General features: G+C 37.1%; 4 protein-coding genes across 5 annotated transcripts; 1 reads left to right on the top strand and 3 right to left on the bottom strand.

Annotated features, from left to right (window-relative positions):
- Nucleotides 1-1104: 1104 nt before the first annotated feature.
- On the top strand, nt 1105-6351 carry LOC108673645 (U-scoloptoxin(05)-Cw1a). Its single transcript, XM_018161504.2, has 3 exons — nt 1105-1286; nt 4129-4278; nt 5568-6351. The coding sequence occupies exons 1-3, from the start codon at nt 1226-1228 to the stop codon at nt 5762-5764; spliced, it is 408 nt and encodes a 135-aa protein (XP_018016993.1). The 5' UTR covers nt 1105-1225; the 3' UTR covers nt 5765-6351.
- Nucleotides 6352-7852: 1501 nt separating this feature from the next.
- Nucleotides 7853-12528, bottom strand: LOC108673643 (dynein regulatory complex subunit 2). Its single transcript, XM_018161499.2, has 9 exons — nt 12358-12528; nt 11881-12078; nt 11333-11512; nt 10538-10668; nt 10071-10179; nt 9816-9906; nt 9303-9439; nt 8413-8544; nt 7853-8135 (listed from the first exon to the last, which is right to left on the bottom strand). Exons 1-9 carry the CDS (start codon nt 12463-12465, stop codon nt 8028-8030), a joined length of 1194 nt encoding a protein of 397 aa, XP_018016988.2. The 5' UTR covers nt 12466-12528; the 3' UTR covers nt 7853-8027.
- A 49-nt stretch (nt 12529-12577) lies between these two features.
- LOC108673642 (dynein regulatory complex subunit 2-like) lies at nt 12578-14992 on the bottom strand. Its single transcript, XM_018161498.1, has 4 exons — nt 14843-14992; nt 14224-14337; nt 12741-12879; nt 12578-12642 (listed from the first exon to the last, which is right to left on the bottom strand). The coding sequence occupies exons 1-4, from the start codon at nt 14990-14992 to the stop codon at nt 12578-12580; spliced, it is 468 nt and encodes a 155-aa protein (XP_018016987.1).
- A 1413-nt stretch (nt 14993-16405) lies between these two features.
- On the bottom strand, nt 16406-26022 carry LOC108673644 (glutamyl-tRNA(Gln) amidotransferase subunit B, mitochondrial). Of its 2 annotated transcripts, XM_018161500.2 has the most exons (12): nt 25521-26022; nt 24263-24410; nt 23808-23921; nt 22949-23115; nt 22015-22163; nt 21470-21570; nt 21147-21281; nt 20063-20266; nt 18964-19106; nt 18217-18361; nt 17615-17704; nt 16406-16912 (listed from the first exon to the last, which is right to left on the bottom strand). In XM_018161500.2, exons 1-12 carry the CDS (start codon nt 25628-25630, stop codon nt 16745-16747), a joined length of 1674 nt encoding a protein of 557 aa, XP_018016989.1. In that variant the 5' UTR covers nt 25631-26022; the 3' UTR covers nt 16406-16744. The 2 variants fall into 2 exon arrangements, with proteins under 2 accessions (XP_018016989.1, XP_018016992.1); XM_018161503.2 differs by lacking the exon at nt 25521-26022 and having other exon boundaries at nt 24242-24331.
- Nucleotides 26023-26028: the final 6 nt, after the last annotated feature.

Below are 26028 nucleotides of genomic sequence, written 5' to 3'. Positions count from 1 at the left end.
ACGGCAAAAGATTTTGCTTTCTGCCAAGTGTTGTTGCAAAGGCACCGGAATAAACCAATTATCAAAAAATAATAAATGGTTCTCATTGCTGGGAATGCTTTGGCAAAGATGAAGAACACTATTACCACTTGCTTTGAGATCGGCAATGCCTGGTTTGTTTACCGGGTTTACTCTTCCAATATGTGGTAGAAAGTCGTAGATTACGCCGTCATCACCGGCCAAACAAAATATTTTTTAGCGCCATTTATGGGGCTTTTTAGGCATATATTGTTTCAGAGAACTTGTCCCCTTGAATGACACCAGTTGCTCGTTAATGCAGAGGTTTTGTAGCATTGGGATTTCTCTGAACTTGTTTTGCAAATGCATGTACACCCTTTCAGCAATAGATGCTTTCTTGGCAGAAGATCCATAAAAGAACCCTATAGCCATATCTAAAAAAAATAATTATGAGAAGGACTGCCAACCCCAAAACAGAGTTTAAAATGCTATATCTATTTGAATGTTACGCCTAAAACAGTAATATAGTTGCATTTATCTGTATTTAGGTGTAAAAGACACCGATTACCTTGATAATACGAACTGAACGATTTTGCCTATTTGTGCCATGACATACGGTTGCCCATTGAGCACAATTCCCTAATTGAGCAATGTGGCGGTGTCTGGCATGTTGATCTGGACTGTACCAATGCGTTCACTTCGGACTCAGAATCCACAGGCTCATATTTTCTCTATATTATAGCTTTGAAATAGACTGAACGAATTCGTTCACTACGGCCGTTAAGGGAGTACCGCAGAATTGTTGGAGTGGTCTGACAATAGTAATAACTTATCGATATCATATTAAGGAATTTGAGCTTGAACTATAATAATATAACACTATGTAATGCGATAACACTTGGCGTCACTAATGTTCAGTTACTAGCAATGTTCACCTAAACGTGATAGGATCGTTAATTTTTTTATATTTTATTGATTTTACTCGAACATATTCGTTGATAATTCGACGATGTTGATTGATGGCACCTAAAATTTCAATTCTTTTTGCTCAAATCGACTATATTTATAGGGTAAAAAATCAAACGTGCCCTCAACCATTCAAGTGACTCAACGTTTGTTAGTTTGTTGATAACGTCTCAGCGCAAGCGTAAGCAGTTGGGTGTGTGTGTATAATAACAGAAGTCGGAATTTATCTGCGCTCAGTTATTATTAATCTTATCTTTGAAAGATGGCAAACGTCAAGTTATTGCCTTCATATCTGATAATGGTATTTTATTTGGTGCATAGAGGTACGTTCTATGTAAATTATTCATAATATTTTCTGAAATAATATCCTGAAAACATTACATCATTTACATGAGAATGGAGGGGTACTAAAGATAGTGTATTTCTGCTTTTCTAGTAAATAGTAATCATAATGAATCTATAATTCTATGTTACTACACCTAGGAAAAAAGCAACACAATGCTTCTGTTTAGATAATCCTAATCATTTGGACTATCAATTGCAAAGTCTGTTCCAATCCCGTAACCCGTTGACTGTTGACAATTCTGCTGCAGAGTGTGGGCTGCCACAGTGCCACTCCTTTTACTTTTCTGACACTGTAATTAGTTAATGTCATTGATACTTCACTTGTGTTTCTGGCCTTTGATAAAATTATCTTTTCTATTAATAAAGTGGAAAATGGAACCTCTAGCAAGATTAAAACTGCATCCTACTTTCTACTCATAGTAGAATTCTAGGATTGACATTTGGTCGAACTATTGCTAGTAATCAGTCATGGCAAGAGGGTCTGGTCTTGATCTAAATAATTTAATTTTATCTAAATAATTGAATTTTAGATCAAAGACAATGGTCACTCGAAATTCTTAGATTAAATTTTAAGTTACATTCAGATAAATTAAGGCTAATCTAAAATTTAATTATTTTTGATATTTGATGATAATAAGAGTGAAGTAGGTATAACTAGGTAGTACCAATTTGAAGTTTTGAACTTTTACAGTATCTCAAAATTTCAGATTGATGCTCAATTCAAAGCCATGAAATTTCAAATTTACTCCAATTGTGTTTTTTTGCTAAGTAAAATTCTATTAATAAAGGATGTCTTAAATCTGGATTCTGGACTCTCTACAAACAAGTCTGGAAATCCAGCCATGATGAAGTAATTTTTGGGCCTTGATTTAGTTTTTTCATCTATGAATCCTGTTTTCAAGCAGCGTAGAAAACATTTGCATTGAAAACTCATTTGCATATCAAAAAATGTCACATTTATATAAATAACTAATTGCTTCCTACATTAAAAAAATGAAAATGAATCGAGTACCTCTTCGAGTATATTACACTCAGTAGGAGCAATTGTTGTAGGGTAAACGCGGTATATTCCAACATCGTGGGTAATTATGTCACCTCTCTAGTTTTTCCTTTATATTAAGCTTTGTTTTAGTTCCATGCGTTTGTTGATGGTTGAAATGGTGACATCATACATTTGCGCGTCAAACTACTGCCAAAACACTAGGTCTTGGCCGTCTAGCGGGAAAATATTGAGATCCAAAGAGAGACAATGCACGCTACCCAGTGAGATCATCGAAAAATGTGTCAAATTTGACAGTTGACCTTGCTCTACCAAATAGTGAATAACTGTTTGTATAGGAAGAATATTATGGTTTTAGACTTTTAAATACATCTGTGAATATATTAGGAATCCTTTAAGTATACTTGTATTTGCTGATTTCAAGTGGTAAATAAATTAATAAATGATTAAGTTGAGAAATGGATTTAGACACATGAAAACTAATTCCATCACAATTTGAATTGACACACACAGATTGTTCTAAGCTGTGTACAAAAATTAAAATTTGCTTAATTAAAAGCTTAATAGTTGTTAATTAAAAGCATAATTAAGTAGTGTTCAATATTCATTAGTGTTCTAATTCAAAGCCGTGTTGTATTCCAATACAGCTCACACAGCAAACGGAATTTGAACACGTGGATGACGGCATTACGTATCAGTAGAATTTGAAGTGCGGACCAAATACGCCTCACCATGTGCCAAATATAGCCACACACAGTGACAGAATATAGGGATTTGGTAGGTCTGCATTCTAAAGGCTTTTAAATAAATATGGCAACATTTTGTGACGTTTCGTTGTTAGTGCGGTGTTTTGAGAGTCACATAAAGCAAATAGAACTTGAGCAACGCATACGGTTATTTTTTTATAGTTTTTCATTTCTCAATGCGTCCTTAATGTGACGGAATATACTGCGTTTACCCTACTTGAGCTAGAAAACCTAAGCTTGAAAACATAACTCGTATGAAAAATAAGTCAGGATTTTTGCAATATATTCTAGCAAGTTCCTAAATTGGATATTGTATGCTAATCATTGAGAAAATATTATTAATATACCAAAAGTGATGAATTTATACTCACACATCATGTTTTTGTATGGCAAAGCTAAGGCCATGAATTTATTTTCAACTAATTCAAGCATATGAAACATGTATATAAATAGGCAATATCAATTCCAACACATTCTGTGCCTGTTTTTGCCAACTCCTGCACAGAAAATCCATTCTTGACACAAAGAATACTTTGTTCCTGTCTGGTCCTGATCATTGAAATTTTTGTTCAAATCCCTCATTACTGAGCTACTTTAAGATCCTTGAGATTATGTTTAGAACCTTGTGCAAGATATTAAGCATATCACTTTTGTACAGCTAGGAGTCATGACTTCATTTCTTAAAAGTAAAAACAAAGCTACTATTTAAAGTGACAATTCCAAATATTTTCCTGTGGCTGATAATTATTTTGTTATAATGTTTATTTTTAATGTTTGAATTCTTTTGGTTTGTAATATGCCTTTGTTCTCTCATTGACTTTGATTATTTTTGAAAATTCAACATGAATATCTTGCTCATTTTCATGCATTTTCCTAAATTGACAAATATTTTCAGAATTAAGCAGGCAAATATGTGCCTGTTATCAATATTTTTGTAGATTATTTTTGTTGGTTTTGCTTAAGCCTTGACTGGATTGCACTTTTTATTCTGTTTCCATTACTTGGCAACTGTGTTTATTGATTTTTACTTTATCTTGACCTTTTAATTCATTTATATTATTTTTTGCACTGCAGTGTCGGCTCTGTCATGCTATGAATGTAGCTCAAAAGAGGATGTGACAACATGTGGAGAGACCTTAGCTCCCAGTCATAATCTTGAACCTGTCAACTGTTCACACATCCGGAATCCCCAATATTGTATTAAGAAAACTGGCCTCTTTGAAGGTAAATATCTCTTGTCATCACCACAGGGAACAACTACTATATTATAGTATGTATGGAGCGATTTTCTATTTTAGTTCCTTCCTCAGGAATTTTTTTCTAATGAACCAACTCTGCTTTTGTGGGCTCTGGGTACAACTCAAGTGCTATTTGAATGCAAATATTTGATTTCTTTGCAATTAGAAGAAAAGCTATTTCTGATGCCAGAGTGTGCAGCGCTTCTTTGCTACCAGTGCAGCACCCTGAAGAGCCAGTTCTGCGGAGTAAGCCTGCCTCAACATGTCCATGACCCTAAGAACAAATCAGATTATGCTCTGTGGGCGCATCAAGCAGAGCCTTGTGATCATGTTTATTCTGCTAGATATTGTATCAAGACCACAGGAATTTATGGAGGTCTGGTTCTTTGCTAATGTCTTTGAAATGCTTGACACATTGCTTCTTTTCACATTGTAAGAGATGGTAACCTTCACTAATATCCACTTGAAATTTTTCATTTTTTGAATATAAATAAGCTTTTCCACTGACTACCACACACATTTTGTCAGTTTATCATTATTGATGAAATAAGCGCCACTATTATTCTTTGAGAAAGTGTATAATTTCTGTTCCATGTGGTGCATGTTGATTTGTTGTTGGTTCCTGCACATTTACTGAGTTTCATCAGAATGGATGTAGATCTTACATTAAATTGCACCTTCCTGTGAATTGTTGTTTGTGTTGAATGTTGTTTAGAAATTAATATATCACACACCTATCATCTACAAAATCAATCAGCTGAATAAATCACTTGTGCAATGCCTGTTTAAAATTGATACCTCAATTTTCTCAATTTAATTTTCCAAAATTTTCTCGCTGTAGAAAGGCAATTAAATTTTCTCATCCATTTAGTGCCCTTTTTATGCCATTAATGCTCATGAGTGTGACCAAATAAAATGAACATTTCATTGATGAAATAATTTTAAGCTTAACAAAACTGGACAGCTATCCTTGAATAATTTTTGTTTTCTATATTTCAGCATTTCTAAATTTTTTTGGCTATCTTCAATGAATGTATTAATTTAAATTATGATTGTTTTGATCACATCAATCAAAGGATAATGAATAAGGATTGACCTGATTTATCACAATTTCTTGTATCATTTATAAAAAACTGAAAAGTTTTAAATACTTTATTCAATATACTTCTTTCAACTGCCATGTTTTTAAAATTCATAGTAAAGTTGGTAAACAGTTGAATGAAATTAAGCAGTTAAAGTTGTCTCTACGACTCTACCAATAACTTAATTTTTCAGGTGTGCTGGGCACATCCAGATTCTGTTCCTCCAAAGATTTTGGCAACTACTGCGAGTTGGTAACACGTCCTGGGGATGAGCGCCAATACTATGCATGCGTGTACACCTGCTCAGGGAATGCCTGCAACCCAGCCAGTATCAAAAAGCTTTCTGTGCTGCTGCTGCTGATGAGTGTGCTACTTGTTGCATCGCATTAAATGGCACTTTCATCTGCAAATATGGAATCACGCTCTCACCTGTTAATGTCCTTATTAGAAATATTATCTTCATTCATGCTAAAACATCAAACTATGTCCTCTCTTGCAATTGTTGCAATGATCCTGTTGTATCATTTAGATGGGATTTGTAAGTGAATAACACTCAGGGTCAGTTTTACACCGGTAATTTTACTTCTACAGTTTTTTTTGGCACACATTTTGAATTGGATATTGTTCATGTAATTTTATATCTGCATTGAAGTCATCCTAAGGCTTAGCAACTTTGCTTGCTGCAAAAACAATTTGTATGCTAAGGTAATCAGCATTAAAAGATCATGTTTTCAACTAGCTCAACATCATTTCAGTACAAATTGGGTTTCAAGATTGTTTTGATTTTGTTGCGTGAACTTTCAGGAGACTCTTACAAATAGGCATGTCTTTAGTGTTCATTCCATAATACATTTTTTTTTTGTGCCGTGAGTTGCTTTTAAACTTGAGAATCCCAAAATAGAGATTTGAATCCAAATGAAATTAAGTGAAACGATTTCCGTCCATAAACTAGAACTGTTACAATTTTATGTCTCAAAATGAGAAAAGTTTTATTTTAGTATAATCTATAAGACAGAATAGCTTTATTTTAATATAGTTCATAAGATATCAAATTAGAGATAAGTTTTTGTTTTTGAATAGAATACACATTGGAAAATAATAACATTTCACCCTGTCACCTTGTTTTGAGTAATTCCTTTACTTTTAAGGATGTCTCTGATGGAATTTTATAGCATTGAGAGGATAATTTTGCACTTAACAATGTGGTCTTGGTGTATTTAATAATAACTTGGCAACTCTGTTATTTAGACTTGACACCATTCAGTTGTTCTCGTCAATGTTGTTGAATGTGCTCATGATCATGGACAATAGTATTCTATGTGTAGTATTCATCATTGTACACTTTAGTTCATTCTGCCTTGTTAGATTCTTATGCTCTACTTTTGTTTTGAAAGAATGAGATCAGCATTTCATCCTATTGGTTACCGGTATTACTTTACTAAAACAATGATTTTTTGAGGCACCATAACATGTTTATGAAGAACTTGCACCCTTTTTCTTGCGTGTTTATAGGAAACTTTTGTTTTTGTTAACACAAAGATTTTTGATGGACTTCTTTGTGTTCATGAAAAGCGTCTGTGTTTGATAGAAATTTTATGTTCTAGCCGTTAAAAATAAGTTGCCTTTATTAATAGATAGGAGTATTTTACTCAAATAAGGGAGTAAAAATCTTATCGTCAAACAGCCTCATATATTGCACTTCGGTTTAGGCAAAAATGACACGACGCTAATCTAGGAAAATGGTTAGTTGTATTTCTGACCACCTCGGTCTAAGCTGCATGAATCAGTGCCGCGAAATTTTTTGTCGTCTCAATCTTTAGTCATAATCGTCCTCGATCCTGATAAATAAGTAAGTCCACACAATCCTTAGTCTCTCACGATCTAGACCCTTCGTCTCCCTTGCTATTGTGCCTTAAAAGTTTTATTTAAGCTTGATCTTCAGGTTTCAATTTGAGTCACAAAATACTTTGATCTTCAGCTTGAATATTTCTTATCAAATTTGTCACAAGCCTAAGGAGGAGCAGATTTTTAAACTTCACCCAGCCGCCTTGGCCCGTTCTTGCAACGGCATCAGTAATAGAAATTGTCTACTTATTCATCTCGATAGGTATTTCGAATTGTGCCAGTAAGTTTTGTGAAAGTTGTTATTAATGTGGGTAGTTAGGCCTTTAATTTTGTCTGGCATTAGAAAATTTTCATCTCATATTGTAATCTCTGTTTAGAGCTGAGTGTAAAATATATTTTACTGGAATACTGTAAATACAAGAGATCAAGCATTGTTAGTATCATTCACCAGAATTGAACAGGTTCCACGGTGATGGTCAATTCCAAGTTACGGCTCTGATTTTCGAAAATGTGTTGAAGTGGGGTTTGTTTGATAAACTTGATAACGTATTCCAGTTTTCGAGGAGCTACACGCCAAGTATTATGGTTGAAGCACGGAACTGAAGCGTGTATTCTGTATTTGAAACGTTATTTTAATAGTATTTGTATTAAAGAAGACGACTGGTATAATATGACACCTAACTAGTTCCTCCAAACGCATGTTTTTCTGCAAATATCGTTATTATGGACAATAATTTATTATGAAAAGAGCGCTTCAAAATAATTAAAAATGAAAATTGCTTTGGAAGATAATTTGATTGAAGTAATTCTAATCTACCAGGTGAAGTTCGATTTTTTTAGCGAGTAGAGGCGGCTGAGCGGCGGAGGCCAGAGCAGCGTCAGAAGCACCGATGTTGTGGATGCGCTCGCGTAACTCCTGCAGTGAAAGGCAATCCATTTTATACCGTTATTTATTTAATATTTATACTATATTTCATTGTAATATCGGAACTCCCATAGATAGACTAATTAATTGAGGAGAAACTCGCATCTCAAAGAAAATAGTGAAGCTACTTGCTAAAATAGTTTAGGAGGCAGATGATGTTCATAGTGAACGCAATTGTACAAGCTTGTCTAGAACAACTTGCTCAGGCTTAACGGACGGGTGAACTAAGTTATTTGCCATTGTATTGGTCAAGGAACCAATCAGTGACCTGCGTCAAGGAAGTCAACTGTTGCCGAAGACGTTTCTCCTCTTCGCGTAAGTTTGTTCGCTCCAGTTTGGTAACTTGGAGAAGTCGGTTCATCCGCCCTAGACTCTCGTGCCTCCGAAGAATATCTTCCGCCTGTTCATTGAAACAATATTATTTTATTGTTATGTTATTATCGCATATTAATAGGTGTAAAAATACACGATACCACGCACGCAATAAACCCCGGTTCAAAATCGTCAACAGTTTACTCGATTTTATTAAATTGATGAATTGAAGTAACAGTTTACCAAGTTCGTTGATTTCAATCCAAGATAAATTATTTCTCGAGTGAATTAACAGAATATTATTTTATAAATTACTCAAACTGGCATGTTAGTTTAAATTCTTTCCACACAAAGTTAATTTTACTTTGGCGATAAAAAAATAAATTAATTAATTAATCTCAGAGTCGACCGGATTCCACGTGACTAATGTGTGTGAAACCTTTCAATTAATGCACGAAACCTTAATTGGTTTATGCTAATTAAGTCTTAACATCTATAAAATTCTCTTTGACAAATTCATAACAGCAAGACTACTGAAGTTTAAATTCAGTATAATTTTTTTACATCTAAAGTTGAATCACACTGAGAACTAATATCCTGGTAAAACATACGTGACCTGCAAACGATCGTCCTCAAGAGGAAGACGAAAACGGATAGTGAAAAGCATCCTGTGAACGCAGCAACTTAACAACGACAAGTGAGACCCGCTGACATATAACACTTATTGTCGATAGGCCGCTTAGTGTATGGGTGCCACTAGGGCCGTGAACCCCATGGAACTCATGACCTGTTTCAGAAGACCTTCCTGACGGGTGAAGGACAGTAGAACAGTACTGGTTTCCGAACCTGTGCTATGGCGGAGTCCTGCAGAGCGGCTGTTGGTCGCGTGAGCTTCAGGTTCTCTGCAGCAGCTGATCTGGCTGCGCTCTCGTCTGCCAGCAGTCGACTTACAGACGGACTCTCCTCTAGCCCAGGCAACGTGCCTAAAATTATACATAGGTAAAGACGAATAAAAGCAGAGGCGAGTGCGAGAACTTCACAAGCGGTTTAGAAAATAGCGCGTTAAAATAAAGAACACAAAAACGCGTTAGGATATTGGAGGTTTTCCTAAAGCTGTAACCATTCTAAGAATACGTTCACTGATGGAAGTTATGTTGGGAATGGAAAAATGTTTCTGATGGACGCCTTCCTGTTCAATTAGTTTCATGAACTTCTGAAGTGTCCAATTCGCTGCTCACTGCGTAAGAGCGAGGTCGTGCAGGGCAATGTTTTCAATATGACCATTTTACGGCGCATTTTTAAGTCTCCCTCGAGCTTTAAAGTGTTAGAATAAAATCATATTATTACAGTATTTCTCACCGACTCTATGGGACCAGTCGCCTCTGGTTGAGCTGATCGCTGAAGTACCTACACCGCTGTCAGATGCTCCACTGCTTTTGCTTATCGCTGACTGTGAAGTAAAAATTACACAGGGTTTGTCAGAAAAAATTATTTCGAACTATAGATACGCACATACAAGAAAATTGCGAGTGTGAAATCCGTTGACTGCGCCAGGATAACAATTATACTGAATTTTTACTGCAATTGCTTACTAGTGAAGTAGGAGAACATTACCTGGACGTGGAGTTCGTCACGACGTGAGACGGAAGGAAGTAGCGTATTTTGAGTTCTTTTTATACGAGTTTCTTCAATGGTCGAAACTTCCTTTAACGTTACACCCTCCCTGAAGAGCGAGAAATGTTATTATCGAGCCCTTAATCCAAGTAAACAAGTGAAACTAAACACAATAATTCATACATTTTTCAACTTCAAATAATAATGAATTTGAAGAAATTTTCCGAACTGGAAATCGTATAGTTATGATTTAATAAATCTATATCCGCTCGTCAGTTATCATTTAAGTTCGTCAAAAATAATATATATGAATGAGCTCTTTAAGCCTGGATTTGAAGAGTAACGTCAGCAGTAAACGATCAGCAGTAAACGAAGCAGTAAATCTTAAATAATGTAAATGCAAATTGTTAGACTCATTCAAGTGTCGAGGCAGGAAAAAAATATGCAGCAAAATAAAATTCCATCACCTTCTCAAAGCCTCGATCCGCGGATCTGCTGGCAGGAACGGCAACAACCGATCTTTTTCCGTCTGCAGACGGCAGCAGAGGAACCAAGTTTTCAGCAGACTGCGACCCTCAGACAACAGACGCTCGAGCCTCTGTTGAAAACGTTTCCGTCCGTTGTAGTTTTATCTAAAAAGTTTATTATGTTAATTTAAAGTTTTGGGTTTTTAACAAATGCCATTTATCGGTATGCAAGCCCCGAGGAATTTGGCATTACAGAAATTTTTAGTTAAATGCCTAACATGAAATTTGCCGAGTTAATTAATTAATTTATTATTATTATTTTTCAGGTTGGGGCGTACAATTTAATAGTTTGAAGTATATCTGTAAGTGCCAGGCACACAATTTGTACTCATTGCTGAGGAAATACCTGCAATTTCGAGAAATTTTCCAATCAATCGACATTTATGGAAAGATCGGGTTCCAAAGGCCGGATCCCTTGTGAATCAAGTCACAAAAAGTTCAAGAATCGGCAACAGGCAATGGGCCTCTTTCTTCAATGCCGACACTTCTATTCTATTCTATTCTATTCTATTCTATTCTATTCTATTCTATTTTATTCTATTCTATTCTATTCTATTCTATTCTATTCTATTCTATTCTATTCTATTCTATTCTATTCTATTCTATTCTATTCTATTCTATTCTGCTTCTATTCTATTCTATTCTATTCTATTCTATTCTATTCTATTCTATTCTATTCTATTCTATTCTATTCTATTCTATTCTATTCTATTCTATTCCATCATGTCAACATACTTCGGTGGCTACGCGAGCCCGGGCATTGGCCGTGCGTATGGCGGTCTCGCTCTGCGCCTCAGCAGCCGCTGCAGCGGCTCTCAGGAGCGCCGCTCTCTGCCGCAGTTTCAGCAGCTCATTGAGCACAAGGGGCGACTCTGCACCCGAGCTCTCGCTCACCCCAGCGCTCGCGAGCTCAAACTTGAGGTAAGCGAAATTTGTGCGCAAAATTATTCGTATATTCCACAATATGACACATGTTCTTCTCCTTAGCTTCAGATACCAAAAATGCATACAAATTTTAAAACATGAATCTAGAACAGTTAAAGTGGTAAATATTTTGCAAAACTAATGCGTGGACCAGGTTACAATGCGGACAGTACATTTGCAATTAACAAATTAATTTTTTAAGCCTTAGTGGATTAAACAAACATTGATTTATTGAACAGCCGATAAGCGGTTCGCCGCTAAGTTGAATCGGATTTCTTACGGAAAGATTTGTTATTAAATTATTTACAATCCATTTGAAACGTAACGCACACTCCAATGGATAAACGAAGGTGTGTCACCTGCATCTTGCTGATGACGTTCTGAGACGCACGTAAAGTTTTCATCAGCTCCTGCAGCTTAAGCTGCGCTTGCTGACACTCTGCCTGCAATGTTCCAACATCTGCTTCCTGCTCCTGCCGTAACATGGCTACCAGCTCCTGCACCTTCTGTACCTCAGCTCTTTTTGTAGACACCAGCATCGCTGTCTCGTCCTCTTTCTTCAGTAATAATAAATGGGTAATTCTTTATTAATTTACTATTATGGATAACTTTTGCAAGACATGGCAAGACATTAGCACAAGTAGGTTAAATGCAGCTCAGATAACACAAGAATTTTTTCCTGATTGAGGTAAATGATAGCATTAAAAAAACGTATCATGGGGAAATTTGTAAAAAAAATTATTTCTCGAATTAGCATGATTCTGATGTGATTTCATAATGCGTAACAGATGAACTTTGTCAAAGAATTTTTTCGCAATCCGTTTCTACGCAATAACCTGCGCGGCTAAAAGGTCCATGTGGTCGCGATGTAGTTGGGTTCGTTGTAGCAAGCGCTGATCGTGTTGGTGCTTATTGGCCAGCAGTACCAAGTGCAGGTGGTACATTTCGTGTAGGAAATGCGAGCACAAGCCCTGCAGGTCCCTTGTAGATCCCGATATGATCGCCGCTTGCTGTTGTCGGAGGTATTTGGTGAGGGAGAGTAGCTGCTCTTCATGTTCACCTGTAAGGACAATAATCCGTGTTGGGGAATTTCAGCACCTCATTGAGCACAAGGGGCGACTCTGCACCCGAGATCACATATGAACCTAACTAAATTATTCATTAATATCATAGTATAACAATTCATTGTTTGGATGCATGGAGTCATTAAGTAACCAACCGGTGAGAGCGTTGGTAGCGCATGCGTGGGCGTTGAGAGCGGTTGTGTGGTGCTGGTGTGCTTGCTGCAGCTGAGCTCGCAACACGTAAGCCAGTCTGTCTTGTGCGGCGACCGCGTCCTCAGTGCCGAGCACCAGGCACTGTAAATTAAATATAAAACCGCACTGCAAGATCTAACCATACTCCTGTTTCAAAGACGCCTGCAATATACTAAATTCGAGTGTACTCTCTACACTCGAATTGATAGTGTACTATGTCGAAGCTATTAAGCCATGTCGACCTAAATCGAATTCGAATCGAATGTCGAATTTCTAAATTCAGCTAATTTACAGCAGAGGAATCTCCGCGGATAATGCAACCAGCATTTAATTAACTTTTTTAACGGATAAATCAGTGGAACATACGTATTATAGTATAGTATCTTCGGCATTAAATGAATAGGCCTGGTTTGGCCTGTCGCCGATTCCTGTGCTTTTCGTGACTTGTTCACAGATCTAAAAACAGGCTTTTTGACCAGATATTTTTCAACTGACGTGATTCGAAACCGTCAATGGCCTTTTATTAGTTTCGTAGAGTGCTAGGCATTTTAAGACTGAACATATGCTCCTGAACAGCTTCGTCTAATCTGCTCTCGAAGGCGTTCAATACTCTGAGTCAACAATAACAGGGAGGCTGTTCCAAATGTCGATGACTCGAAGCGAGAAGAAATGTTATCGCGTGGATGTGTTGCAACGCAATTTTTTAAGCTTAAAACCGTGGCTCCTGGTGTTGGTTCTTGTTTCAAATTCTAGGAATCCTTCTGTGACCTTGCATAAGCCGTATACTTCAATGAGGTCACCACACAGACGTCGATAACAGAGGCTTGGAAGCTTCACAATCTTTCTTCATAGGACTTGCCTTTCAAATCGGGAATTATCCTTGTTGCACGTCCTTGAACACTCTCGGCTAAATTTTTGTCCTTTTCAAGTTTCGGTGACCGCACGGCGTTTCCAAACTCTAGGTTAGGGCGCACGACAGCGATAAAATATCTCTCTGATTACGTTGAAAAATAAACTAATTATTTTCTTGACGGACGTGTCATAAAAATACAAAAACACTAACACCAACCTTAGCTTCGCATATTGAATGAAAATCTTTGAGACAATACACAAGAACTACTCAGGAACTCGTGTAACAACACTGGAACATGAGTGAAGCATTTGCGTGGGCCAGTGGTTTCCGTTTAGAACTAAGATTGATGCAAAAAGAGTTGTAGGTTCGATCATAGATCCCTGTGACAGTTCTGGTCAAATCGACAAGGAGACCAGGCGATTAAGTACAGAAAAATTGGAGCAGTGAGTTGCGTGTTCGAGACCGCAACCAGCTGTGAAAATTATGCAATGTTAGGAATCAGCGACAGGTCTAACGCCCTAATGAATGCCGACAGTGCTATGTTATACAATACTATACTATGAATTCTCCCTGGAATCGAGAACTCAAAGGACCTGAAGCTGCGTCCTGAGCGACTCGGTTTTGGCCTGTCGTAAGATTGTCCGCCATTTCGTGTTGAGTTTCGCCTCGTTAATCCGCCCCATCCTTTGTTCGTCGGATAATTTCCTCTGTAAATCATTGTATTTGAATTATTGGAAATAAAGTAAAATTCACACTCCTAAAAATATAAGGTGTAAATCTTCCAGCACGACAACAATAAACGCTGTTCATATATAAGAATTTTTTAGGGCGGATAAGATGATATAGTTTTTTAATGAGCCACCTTAATATCCAAATGAAATAAAAAAAATCCAGCAATATCATTCAGGGGGAAAATTATTCTTGATAATGAATCACCTCCGCTCATCTCATCGGATTAACAACAATTATTATACGATTATTACACTATGAAATTAACCGAAGAAATTCTCACCCTCTGAAATTACCCATTGAAAGATCCTATAAGTTATCTATTTAATTAATCATTACCTTAAAAAGGCCCAAACAATATCACCACCTTAAGAAAGGCCCCAACAATATCATCACCTTAAGAAAGGCCCCAACAATATCACCACCTTAAGAAAGGTCCCAACAATATCACCACCTTAAGTAAGGCCCCAACAACATCACCACCTTAAGAAAGGCCCCAACGAGTTCCTCGCGTCTCCTGAGGTCTTCCTCCTCCTGCGCCGCCTTCTTCTCGAGGTAATGCTTGCGTTGCTCCACAGACATGCGCGCCAGTCTGTCCCCCATACTCCTGCCCTTCCGGCGACTCCGACCCATCGTGGCGGTTGGTACGACGCGGCCTACATCAAAGTAAATGTGATTTGTAGGAGAGATTTGATCGAAGATCAGGACGCTTCTAATGCTAAGGTTCTAATGGGTTAAAAATAAAGGTAATCGTCACGGCTTGCATGTCTTCTCTAATAATAAGGGTAATATTTAGGTGGTGACCTCGACGTTACTTTAAAGGCACTTGAAATAATATCAGTTTCATTTTATATGAGATCAATGTGGTGCGGTTTTGACGTCAATTTGATCACGCAAAAACTCTAAATATTGAGGAAATACATTTCTATTTCGTCAAAATAACTTCTGATTTCATAAATGTAACGACAATAAGTGACATCCAATAAACTGGCCGTGTTATAACTCAAATAAATGATGCATTACAGTGCACGGGTCTATTTTCAAATGTTACTCCGCATTCATGGGGATAATTAATCAATAAACTGAAGGGATATTGCATACAATATTTACTGAAATTTTCCCCATATCATATTTTTAATGTTTCGTGGCCGGCAATGATAACATTGGTGATACAATTTTTGAGACATGTTTGCTTTAAAATTACGAAAAATAAATCGATAATCTATGAGCTCTTTAGACACATAGTCGACTTTGTTCCAGCAATGAACCTTCGACAGTGCCACACTTAGCAAGGCATCTTCTTCCGCTTTGTTCTTCATTCAAAACAGTCTCCATGACAACGGTCGTCATAGCAACGAGCATGAGCGGCGGTTACTATACGCAGCCATATGGCAGCTTATTCAACTCCAAGGACTCAATCCAGTTTATACTAATATTACAAATTCCGTAACGCCTCTATTACGAACAAATGGTCAACTAATGATGTATTTTATATTAATTCCACGCTCGGAGGAAAATAATTTTTTACATATTTTTTTAAGTAGTCTGTAAAGCTGTTTAATAAATTTAGGGTTGAATTAAACTTTTACGCATAACGAGTAGCACCACAGACGGAAAGGATTGAGTGCAGATTCAGGCCACACCTTAGACTTTTATTCCAGCCATAGTTAAAGGAAGAGTTCAAGATATCATGTCTTAACTTCTGTATTTATTCCTCTTACTTGGTCTTTTCATAAATGCTTGTAGATGCACTTATGTTTTTCGATCTAACCATGTCTTGACTTATGTATTTATTCGTCTTACTTAGTATAGCTTTTTCATAAATGCATATAGATGCACTCATGGTTTTCGATCTAACTGATACAAGTTTACTTTTCATAATTTTAGCACAGAACTTTGTAACAGTTAGTGTATTTTTTCGGTAAATAAATTTGATAGAGCGCACATTTTCCACTCGGTTTGCAATGGAGGTTGTAACTAAAGCTGGACATTACGTACCTATAGACGCATTTCATTCACATGGCAGAAATTCGGAATAAATAAAAAGAACGTTCGTGATCACTATATTGACAAATGACGACAAGCAAATTCAAGAAATTACAACATCGAAAGGTAGAGCAAATTGTTCAACATATTCTCACTGTGCATCATCACACGATGATCGCATCACTGCATCGACCGCAGATTCACTCAAGCAAAGTTGTCCCCATTTTCCTTAAACAACAATAACATAAGAGCTTGCAATCGTTCTCAATAAAAACAACGTACTTTTATTTGAATTTTATTATTATTTTTATCAAGCTGCTGACTAACATGAGCATAAGAACTTTACAATGCTTTTCATCTCCCACCATCATCTCAACGAATAAAAATTTTGACGGATGTTCACTCAGGATCCGTTGGACGCGTCATTTGTATGGCGCGTCGTATAGAATTTTCGACGATGGTTTCATCAGCGTCTTGGCCGAGCGCCTCGCGCGTGAGCTTGGAGAGCTTGACGAGAGGTCGTCGCAGTTTCTTAGGGTTATTGCTCCGTCGCAAGTAGGTCGCCACCTGGGAAATATACACGAACAATATTAATTCTTATACCCATTATATACTACACTAGCTTTTATGACTTTCAAACTACATTTGTTACACACTTTGTTCGCAAAATATGGATTTGTAAACAACGAACAGTGCAAAATTCAGCCAGTTCTGAAAATGAGACAAGGTGGCAAGATGCAGCGTAAAATGGCGACAAGATGCGGCATTCTTGACTAATGGAAATTTCTTAAGAATCACCGAGGAAAGAAATCTTCAATCTATAAAAAAAATCAATCTATCTCTAGCTCTCAATCGAACATAATAATCCACATTATTTATAGCCCACAAACCTGTCCAGATTTTCACGAACAAATTCTAGATTCCAGCAGCTGGTTTGAATTCCTACCTCTTAGGTTTACTCTTCATCAGACATTTTTATTTGCCAGTTCTCAGTTTAGCTTGTAACTCAATTCAACCAACGAGTTATCAATTTGAACTTCCTAATTTGACCAGAAACTTCTCAATCTTCTACGCAAGGACGCACATAATTTTCTGTCACTTTTCACTAACCTGTTTCTTACATCTCCGTCATTCAATATCAATCACGCGGGCGAAAATCATTTTTCATGAGCGTGTGTTCACTATACCTTGCTATTCAGTGTCAAACGCGAGCATGCACACCGTTTTCAGTAGCTTGTTAACAAATTATCCACCACTATTTTGCCTCACCAGCTCAGGGTTCTTGCGGACGATCTCCAATGTGACGGCCTCGATCATTTCCACGTCAGAGCTCACCAGCCAATTCTCTTCCTCTGCAATCTGAAGCGAGGAAAAAACATGTATCATACCATAAAAAATCTTGAAATAAAACATGTCAAAATTCAACTGTATGTTCACATGACACTTTTTAGTGACCTCAGGAGCGCCGAATCTCAACAAGATCCGAAAATGAGGAAGTGAGTATTTTAATGTTTTTGAGGAATATTCATAAGGAAGATGACATCGAGCATGTTAGTCTCCCACTATCCTTTTTATAGATATCACTTACTGGGAAGATCGCGCGTCTCCATCACGTATGATCATTATCATCTTACCTGCTGGAAGATCCAAAATCTCCGTAACGTACGTATCATGATTATATGATATGATGGAAACACTACCGTCTCCGTTGCGTATCATGATTATATGATATGATGGAAACACTACTGTCTCCGTAACGTATGTATCATAATTATCTGATACGATTTAAACACTATTATCTACGTAACGTGCGTATCATGATTATGTGATATGATTTAAACACTATCTCCGTACGATAGTGATCATCTTACTTGTTGGGGAGATCGAGCGTCCCCGTCTCGCACGATCATCGCGACAATTTCCTTAGCGTTCTCGAGCCTGACACGGTTGTCCTTCAGAAGCTGCGCGCAGCTCCACAGCGTTGGTGATGGAAGCCGAAGTTTGATGTCGTCTTGCCTGATAATAAATAAGGAAATAGAGTATACATTACATTATGTACAAATGGTGCACATCCATGCAAGCACACATGAACCCATACATGAATATGCTCGACATTGACGGGAAATGTTCATTTTAGTAGAATTTTACTATCGTTATATTTGGACAATTTGCGTACATGAAAGCGAGTCAAAGTAAACAAAATATTCGTATGCAAGCATTTGTGGTTTGTGACCATCATCGAGGTTAAGCAATAAGGTAGTCGGCATCTAAACAGCCACGAAGAGCATGACACGTGTAATACTAGAAGCAAGACACGTGTAATACTAGAAGCAAGAAATGTGTGTTACTAGAAGCAAGACACGTGTAATACTAGAAGCAAGACACGTGTAATACTAGAAGCAAGAAATGTGTGTTACTAGAAGCAGGACACGTGTAATACTAGAAGCAAGACACGTGTAATACTAGAAGCAAGACACGTGTACGTGTAATACTAGAAGCAGCGCAACGTACACGGAGGATACTGGAATACAGGAAGAAGGAAATGTGTGTTACTGCAAGAAGGAAATGTGTATTACTAAAAGCAGGAAATGTGTATTATTAGAAGCAGCACAGCGTACACTGAGGAAGGCATGTCGCGTGAGTGGCAGTGCAGCAGAAGGCACGCCGCGGCAGCGACTGTGCTGAGGTCGTGCGCCGCCACGTGAGCACCGCACGCGTCCTCCACCGTCGCCAGTAAGTGATCGCACGTCGCTCTCCTCAGCTGGGGGACCAGGCAAAGGTTATACGGACAAGCACATACATATGTTTCTGCTTCGTTTTTAGCGCATTTTCTCTTTTATGGAAAAATGCACTATTGTGCTCGCCATGTCCGTCTGTCTGTCCGTCCGTGACTTCACGTTTTCGTCAACGAGAAAATGCGCTCTCTGTCACTCACTGCGGTCAGTACTGAGTTATATTTTTATTATTGATCGTCAAATATTGCTTTAATTCAGCGATTTTGCGTCCGAAGCGTCTTAGGAATGTTGGTAGAACTTGTAGTAACTTCAATCTGGTGTTTGCACAGGAGACAAATAGTAACAAAAATGAAGAAACCTTTATAAAAGGCAAGGAAATGATGCAAATGCTGACAAGAGTAATACATTGGTTACGTAGTACATGGCAATGATTCCAAGCTATTAACAGTGTTGATTGAGAATAATAAAGAAAGAAGTAATAACACAGAAAGAATGTACTTTAATGGTGGAATAATAGAGGTTAATAATAAATGAGATACCACAGCGTCAAAAGGCACTAAATACATTTCCAATATATTCGACTAATACTTATTAAAAGCAGAATAGAGTACCGGTATGCAATGAAATAGTAACTTCCAGATGGAATGGAAAAACATGCGTGCTAAAATTGTTATCTGGCACGAAAAGAAGATATATCTAAGCTAGCAAAGAATGAGGATAATTTTAAAATGTTTTATTTAAATTCAATTATATCATAACATCAATTCACATAATCGCTGAAAGGAATAAGGAGTTACTCGATTAAACAGAGTTACTCGATGATCGCCAACAAAATATGTCTGAAAGATCAAGAACAAAGATCAATTAAGAAGAACAGCATGAATGGCTTGTGTAAGCAAATAGAAAAGCTATTAGTAGATTATTAGAATAGTAATAAAAACTAAAAAATGATTTTACAACATAAATTTGATTACAAACGCACCATGAGATTAGATGCGTCTTTGGCACTTAGTTGGCAGCCATGCAACAAATAATTAAGAGTTTCCTGAGAAATTATGGGTAGAAGAGGAAGACGTCGGCGGAGTTCAGTGACGTCTATGCAGTCATGGGAGGAGGGTGCGCTGCCCGTGCTGCTGTCGCAAATCCGAAGCGGTGGCAAGTTGGGTTCCGGCAAAAACCGATAGTCCTGCAAAGAAAATATTTATGGTACGCTGGTGCCTCATACAGCTCAGTACTACTCACAACGAAATGAGCAGCTATTCAGACTGGTGATCAACTAGTACATCAGTAAATTCACTTTCCTTGTATAGCACAAATAATTGCACAAATGTAAATTATACGCAAGCTTGGATAAAAAGAGAGCAACTAAATTTTAAACCATGAACACTTGACTTGATAAAATGAGATTTTGGAAATACACATACAAGAGCACAATTAATGAACTGAAAGAGACATGAAGCTATGATCAGTTAACTAAATTCAAAGCTGGCAAAGCTAACGGTCTCGATATTTGAATATCTTTTGCTTGTCAAGTAAGAAGAACACAATTTTAAGGAGGAACAAAAAGAACTATCGAATATCGTAACTACGGTGCTTGAACAACCATGAATTTAAATATTTCAAAACAATGGCCACAAATAACCCAAAACCACGATGTGTTGAATACCAGAAAATAATGATATTCAAGATCAATTAAATACCCCGCCTTAAAACTGAATGTAAAGCACGATCTCACAACCGGTATTATGACGATCAACATTTTAAAGAAATCATGAAGATCCGCTTGGTGATAATATTCTGTGAAAATAATCCGTTGATCAAGTCAGTTCCCATCCACCATGGATATTGTACCTCATAAGCCTGTGGTATCACAATTCAATATACAGAGGCCATGCTTTCAAAACTCGCTAAGTGAACGTAAGTACTTACGCTCTATTTTCTTGTCTATGATTGGTGGATTTTGCTTGAAAGGCCGTCAATGACTGGCGGATGAACTTACGATCTCTTAACTTTTTTGACAGTAGAGGCCCAGGTGTATGATACCTCACCAGTCTGGACTATTATACCTGCAGTCCCTCCTTGTCCCTCATAGAGGCGGTGGTGCCAGTGTCAGGATCAAAACTCCTCGTTTCGTTGACGATGTTACCGCCTGCATCCAAGATGGATATTTGCCGGGCTAGTTCGTGGTTAATGGCTTGTTCCTGAGAAAGATCACACACTCAGTAGTGCTTAAAATACCTAACTAGGTTCTTGAACAAACTTAAATAATTTTTGTTTGTTTTTTAATAATCCTTCATGCCCACAATTTTGAAGAAATAAATGATTTTTCGTCCTAATTTCCAGGAAAAGATTTCACAAAGAAGTGAAGGGAATCGAAAGCGAATCTTACCAGAAATCTGAAGCTATTGAGGTTCTTTATTTCAGTTCGGGTGCCCAGGGGATTGCCTGCTTTATGAACTGATAAATTAGCATCAACTCTCAGGGCTCCCTCTGTCCAAAGAAAATTGTTTATAAGTTGTGTTAAAAGTGTGGCAGGAAAAGAATCACCATATAAATGACAGTTAATAAGATTCATATTTTTGCGAGAAGAAACAGGAAAAACAATAAAATGAGCAAAATGCTTCAAAATTATCCAGAAATTAGTTTAAATTTAGAGGTTCAAATACAGTTCACGCATAAGACTTGTAAGTAACTGCCAAAAAATTTGAACAGTAAGACTGTGATCTTTGCTTTGAAATTAGTGAACGGCTAATTTGTGCATACGCTACTAGCATCATTCAGTAAGTAATTTCAAGAAGACGTTCAAGCACTTTGCTGACTTGAACAGACATTAATGGATAGGGCAACAACACCATACATAAGAACGAGTCAGCAAATCCACTAATAACATCGGAAATGAATCGCCTACAATTTATTACAGCAATGTACACTTACCATTCATATTAGTGGTACATACACCAAGGGTGCGTAAGACTAGAGCAAGGTGTCGCACTAATGCTGCCGCTTCTGCAGCGCTGTGCAGACAGGGACTAAACACAAGCTCCATGAGGCCAACTCCAGCTCGGTTTAGGTCAACCAATACTCTGCAGTTCATAGGAAAATATTTGATCATCCTAATTATTAACTATAGATACCGAAGAACAAATTAGATTCCTCAAATAAGACTACGGTATGATGTTAGGGAAAATGAATTAAAAATTACATTGGCCATGGGAATTAATATTGGCAATCGTATCAAATCAACACAATGTTATGAATTCACTTTATTTGTTAATGTAATACATATACTAAAATTTAAGAGTAGATGTATTACGTTTTCTTGAAGTGATTATTTACTATATTTAGTATCAGTATAAGCATAACCATTTTTGTTAAACATGGAGTTTAACAGAATTTTCTTCCAGAATAACATGCAATCCAAAACGTTTGATGAAAGATAGTAATTTCATACATATATAACAACATACTTCCTAATTTCCTATCAAAGCAATTGCTATCTATGCACTACATGTCTCGTTTAAAAAATGAATTATAATAGAAACCAGCTATAACCTATAACCTATAACCTGCCTATTTTCTGAACATTACCATAAAATTTGTTGAGGTATACTGTACATATTAGTTTATGTGGAACATCACTTTACATGAAATGTATTTTTAAAATGCTCAATGTACATATACAATTCATTTTTTATTTAAACAGATGGATAAAAAAAAAGTAGGTACTTATGGTTGAAGGAATGGAAATTTTCACCCACATCCAAAAAATGTGATTTAAGACACAACAAATCTGTTTTTCATTCATTACTTTCTCTCTTTCAGCATTCACAACATTCAATCACCAGTGAAACTTAGCAAGATAGATTACTTATTGTGCATGTGAGAGTGAATGCTCTTGCCACTGTCCTCTTCAAGCTGCAGCTGAACTAGCTGAGCTTTACACACGTAGGGAACACCTTCAGGAGGGATCACCACAAATGACAACTGACCATGTCCAGCCAGAGGCTTGCGCTGCTGTGTTATCTGGTAGCCTGCCTGATGCAGACATCGTGGAAAATGATTACCTACCTGTGCCATGCTACTGATACAATTCATGTTTATTTGAAATTGTTTAATTCTCTGCCACATCTTTAATAATAGTTACCTACAAACTTCATAGAACAATATAAGAGGAAATATTGTCATTAGTCATGATATACCGTACCAGTATGATTCTGCTTCTTCTCGTTAACCTTTTATTGTGTGGATTTAAAAAGCATGAGAAATGTACATTTTTCTAGCTTGAACTAGAAATTATAGCAAACATCATGAGGTATTAGTACAATTTCCTATTTATCATAGAAATCGCCCATCAAAACTGATAAATTCATCAAGGTTAAATCTGATATTATGTCGTTAGATAAAATCTTATAGTGAGGTAAGCAAACAATTTTATACAATGCAGTATCAACAAGCAAATAACAATATGTACTAATTGCAATTTGATTATCAGTGTGATAAGAAGAAGAACATACTAATAAAAATGCATCATTTCCCTAGTAATTGCACTTTTTCTTTTAAAATGCATTTGAGGTAAAAAGATGAGGTAGAGGACTAGCCAACAACAGCACACATTTTTTTTCATAAAAATGTTGACCAAGTAGAAGCAATGCAAAAATTCACAAACTTTTACATAGTACAGATATAAATTTAATGTTAAAGTTCAGAAATGACATAAATGCACTTACAGGCATATCAGGATAAAAGTAGTGCTTGCGGTCAAAGTATGAAACAGGGTTGATTTGAGCATCCAGAGCCAATGCAGTGAGCACCGCAGCCTCAACACAGGCTTTATTCAATACCTGAGGAATAAACATGAGAGTAAATCACTGCTCTTATTCCTATAATATACAACAAAGCAGGTAAAAAATGATATAACTCATTATTTTTGATTTATCAAACTCGTGGATACGAGTAACTGACAAAAAAATTTTGGTGTAAGAGGTAAACTTTGCAAAGAAAAGTTTACAGTCATTAATTACCTAACTTAATAAATTTAGCTATTTATAATAGAGTACTGGTATGAGCTAACAACAGCAACCTAAAAATTTGTGTTTATTCATCCCAAAATTAATATATTGTAATTATAGCCAATAAGAAAGTCTAGTATTACAAAGCTTACTTTCATTCATATAACACTGACAGGGAGAGTTCCGGGATGAGCTGTGTCGAATATGCCAACACATGTGTTGACTGGGGCATTGTGTTGATTCAGTGAGCGACAAAATAGCTTGCTTCTGCTGTTGATTTGGGCATGGACTTCTAGTCCAATAACTCCAACCCATGGTGCACTGGAATAAATTTCCTCATTAAGGTCAAGTTGAGGCATTTAGCAGAAATATAATATTAATAGGCCTATAATCTTGTAATTCATTATAATGAATAAAGGGTCGATAATTAATTTATTTCTTTTGAATTACGTATGCAAACTAGATAATATCAAGTATGATAACATTAATAATGATAATAAGATACCTTTTGAAAAATCAAGTTTATATCATTGGCAAACATTATGTTTAGTGCCATAAAAATCAGCAAAGACCAATCATCAATTATCAATAGGCCATAGCCAGTGGCCAGGGCCCATAGTGGCAATGCAGAGGTTGTTAAGAATCAGTTCATTCAATTTCCATATTTACTCAAGATTTAAACCAATATCTTATGTAGCCTAATGTAGGTATGATGATGCTTATGCTGATATCCATGATACTTTGCAGTTTGCTGGTCTACTTACAAGTTTTGGCCTATGGCCTCAAAAGTCAATAAACTTAAGAAAGAGTCCAAAAAACTCTCTGCTTTGTCACCAGGAAAATCTAGTCATGGATTGCTGCGAGTAAATTAAATATCCTAAAATCTCTGGCACTGGCAATGCAGTAGGGGTAGGCCTGTGCCCTGTAGGGCATAGGCTGTAGCCTCAGGCCTCAGCATAAAATTAAATTGATTGCTTTGCAGCTCAAAAGGTGATGAAGATTCAACTGATTGTAAATTTTTCAATTTTATAGGCAATAATCTTGAAGTTATAGAATGATATTTCAGCTTTTTTCAGCAACAAATTCATAGGCTTTACTCCTGAAATCTGGATCCTAGTGACTCAATGACAGTCGTACCTAACTCTGCACGAGGCCATGAGCTAGCCTACTGTTGTCTGTTCTTGTACCTAACTCAGTACTGTACTGTAACTCTGCTGTCTCTGCAGACTGCATGAACTTATGAAGTAGGTACTGTTACTACTGTAGGTAGGTAGAATAAACCTCGTTCCATTTTGACAGTCCATGGACAATGAATTAATTTAATTCAGGCAATATCAGTTCATCCTAATAAATCTATATCTATGAAAAAAAACTAATTTCTCAGAGTCATAGCTAGCCTACGCTAAAATCTTGAATCGAGTGGTTACCTACTTTACACATGCTGAATTAGCCAACGTTTGAACACATCTGGCAGTTCTTAAGTACGACGACAGCAGTTGCCGGTGGATTATTCTAGACGCGTTCATCTGCTTCAACTTCATCTGAGTATGACAGTTACACTTTTTTTTTTTTTATAATTGATTTGTAGGCTTCGGGTATGCCGGTAGCACACCTCCCAGCCTGAGCACAACTGGGGTTTTGGACACTTCGCTTCACTTCTAGATCTCTTCACTTTCTAGCACCTCCACCAGCCAGTGCGGCAGTGAATTGTGAAAAAAGAAAAGGTACAATTAGGCTTGGTAGCATATTTACAGCCTGGTCACCATGTTGCAGTTAAGCAAATATTGACCAAGATGTCGGATGGCAGCAGTGCGTCTCCTCATTGGGGCATCCCCACCGCCGAGAGCTGAGGAGAGATCCCAGGGCAGAGAAAGGCTCTCCAGTCTAGTACGGAAATCTCTTCGCTGGTTGATGAATTGTGTGCAGTGCAGGATGAGGT

This window comes from Hyalella azteca, unplaced genomic scaffold (assembly GCF_000764305.2).
Source record: "Hyalella azteca isolate HAZT.00-mixed unplaced genomic scaffold, Hazt_2.0.2 contig11968, whole genome shotgun sequence".
Lineage (NCBI taxonomy): Eukaryota > Metazoa > Arthropoda > Malacostraca > Amphipoda > Hyalellidae > Hyalella > Hyalella azteca.
Note: the sequence above shows the minus strand (reverse complement) of the source record. Positions and strands in the feature narration are given on the sequence as shown.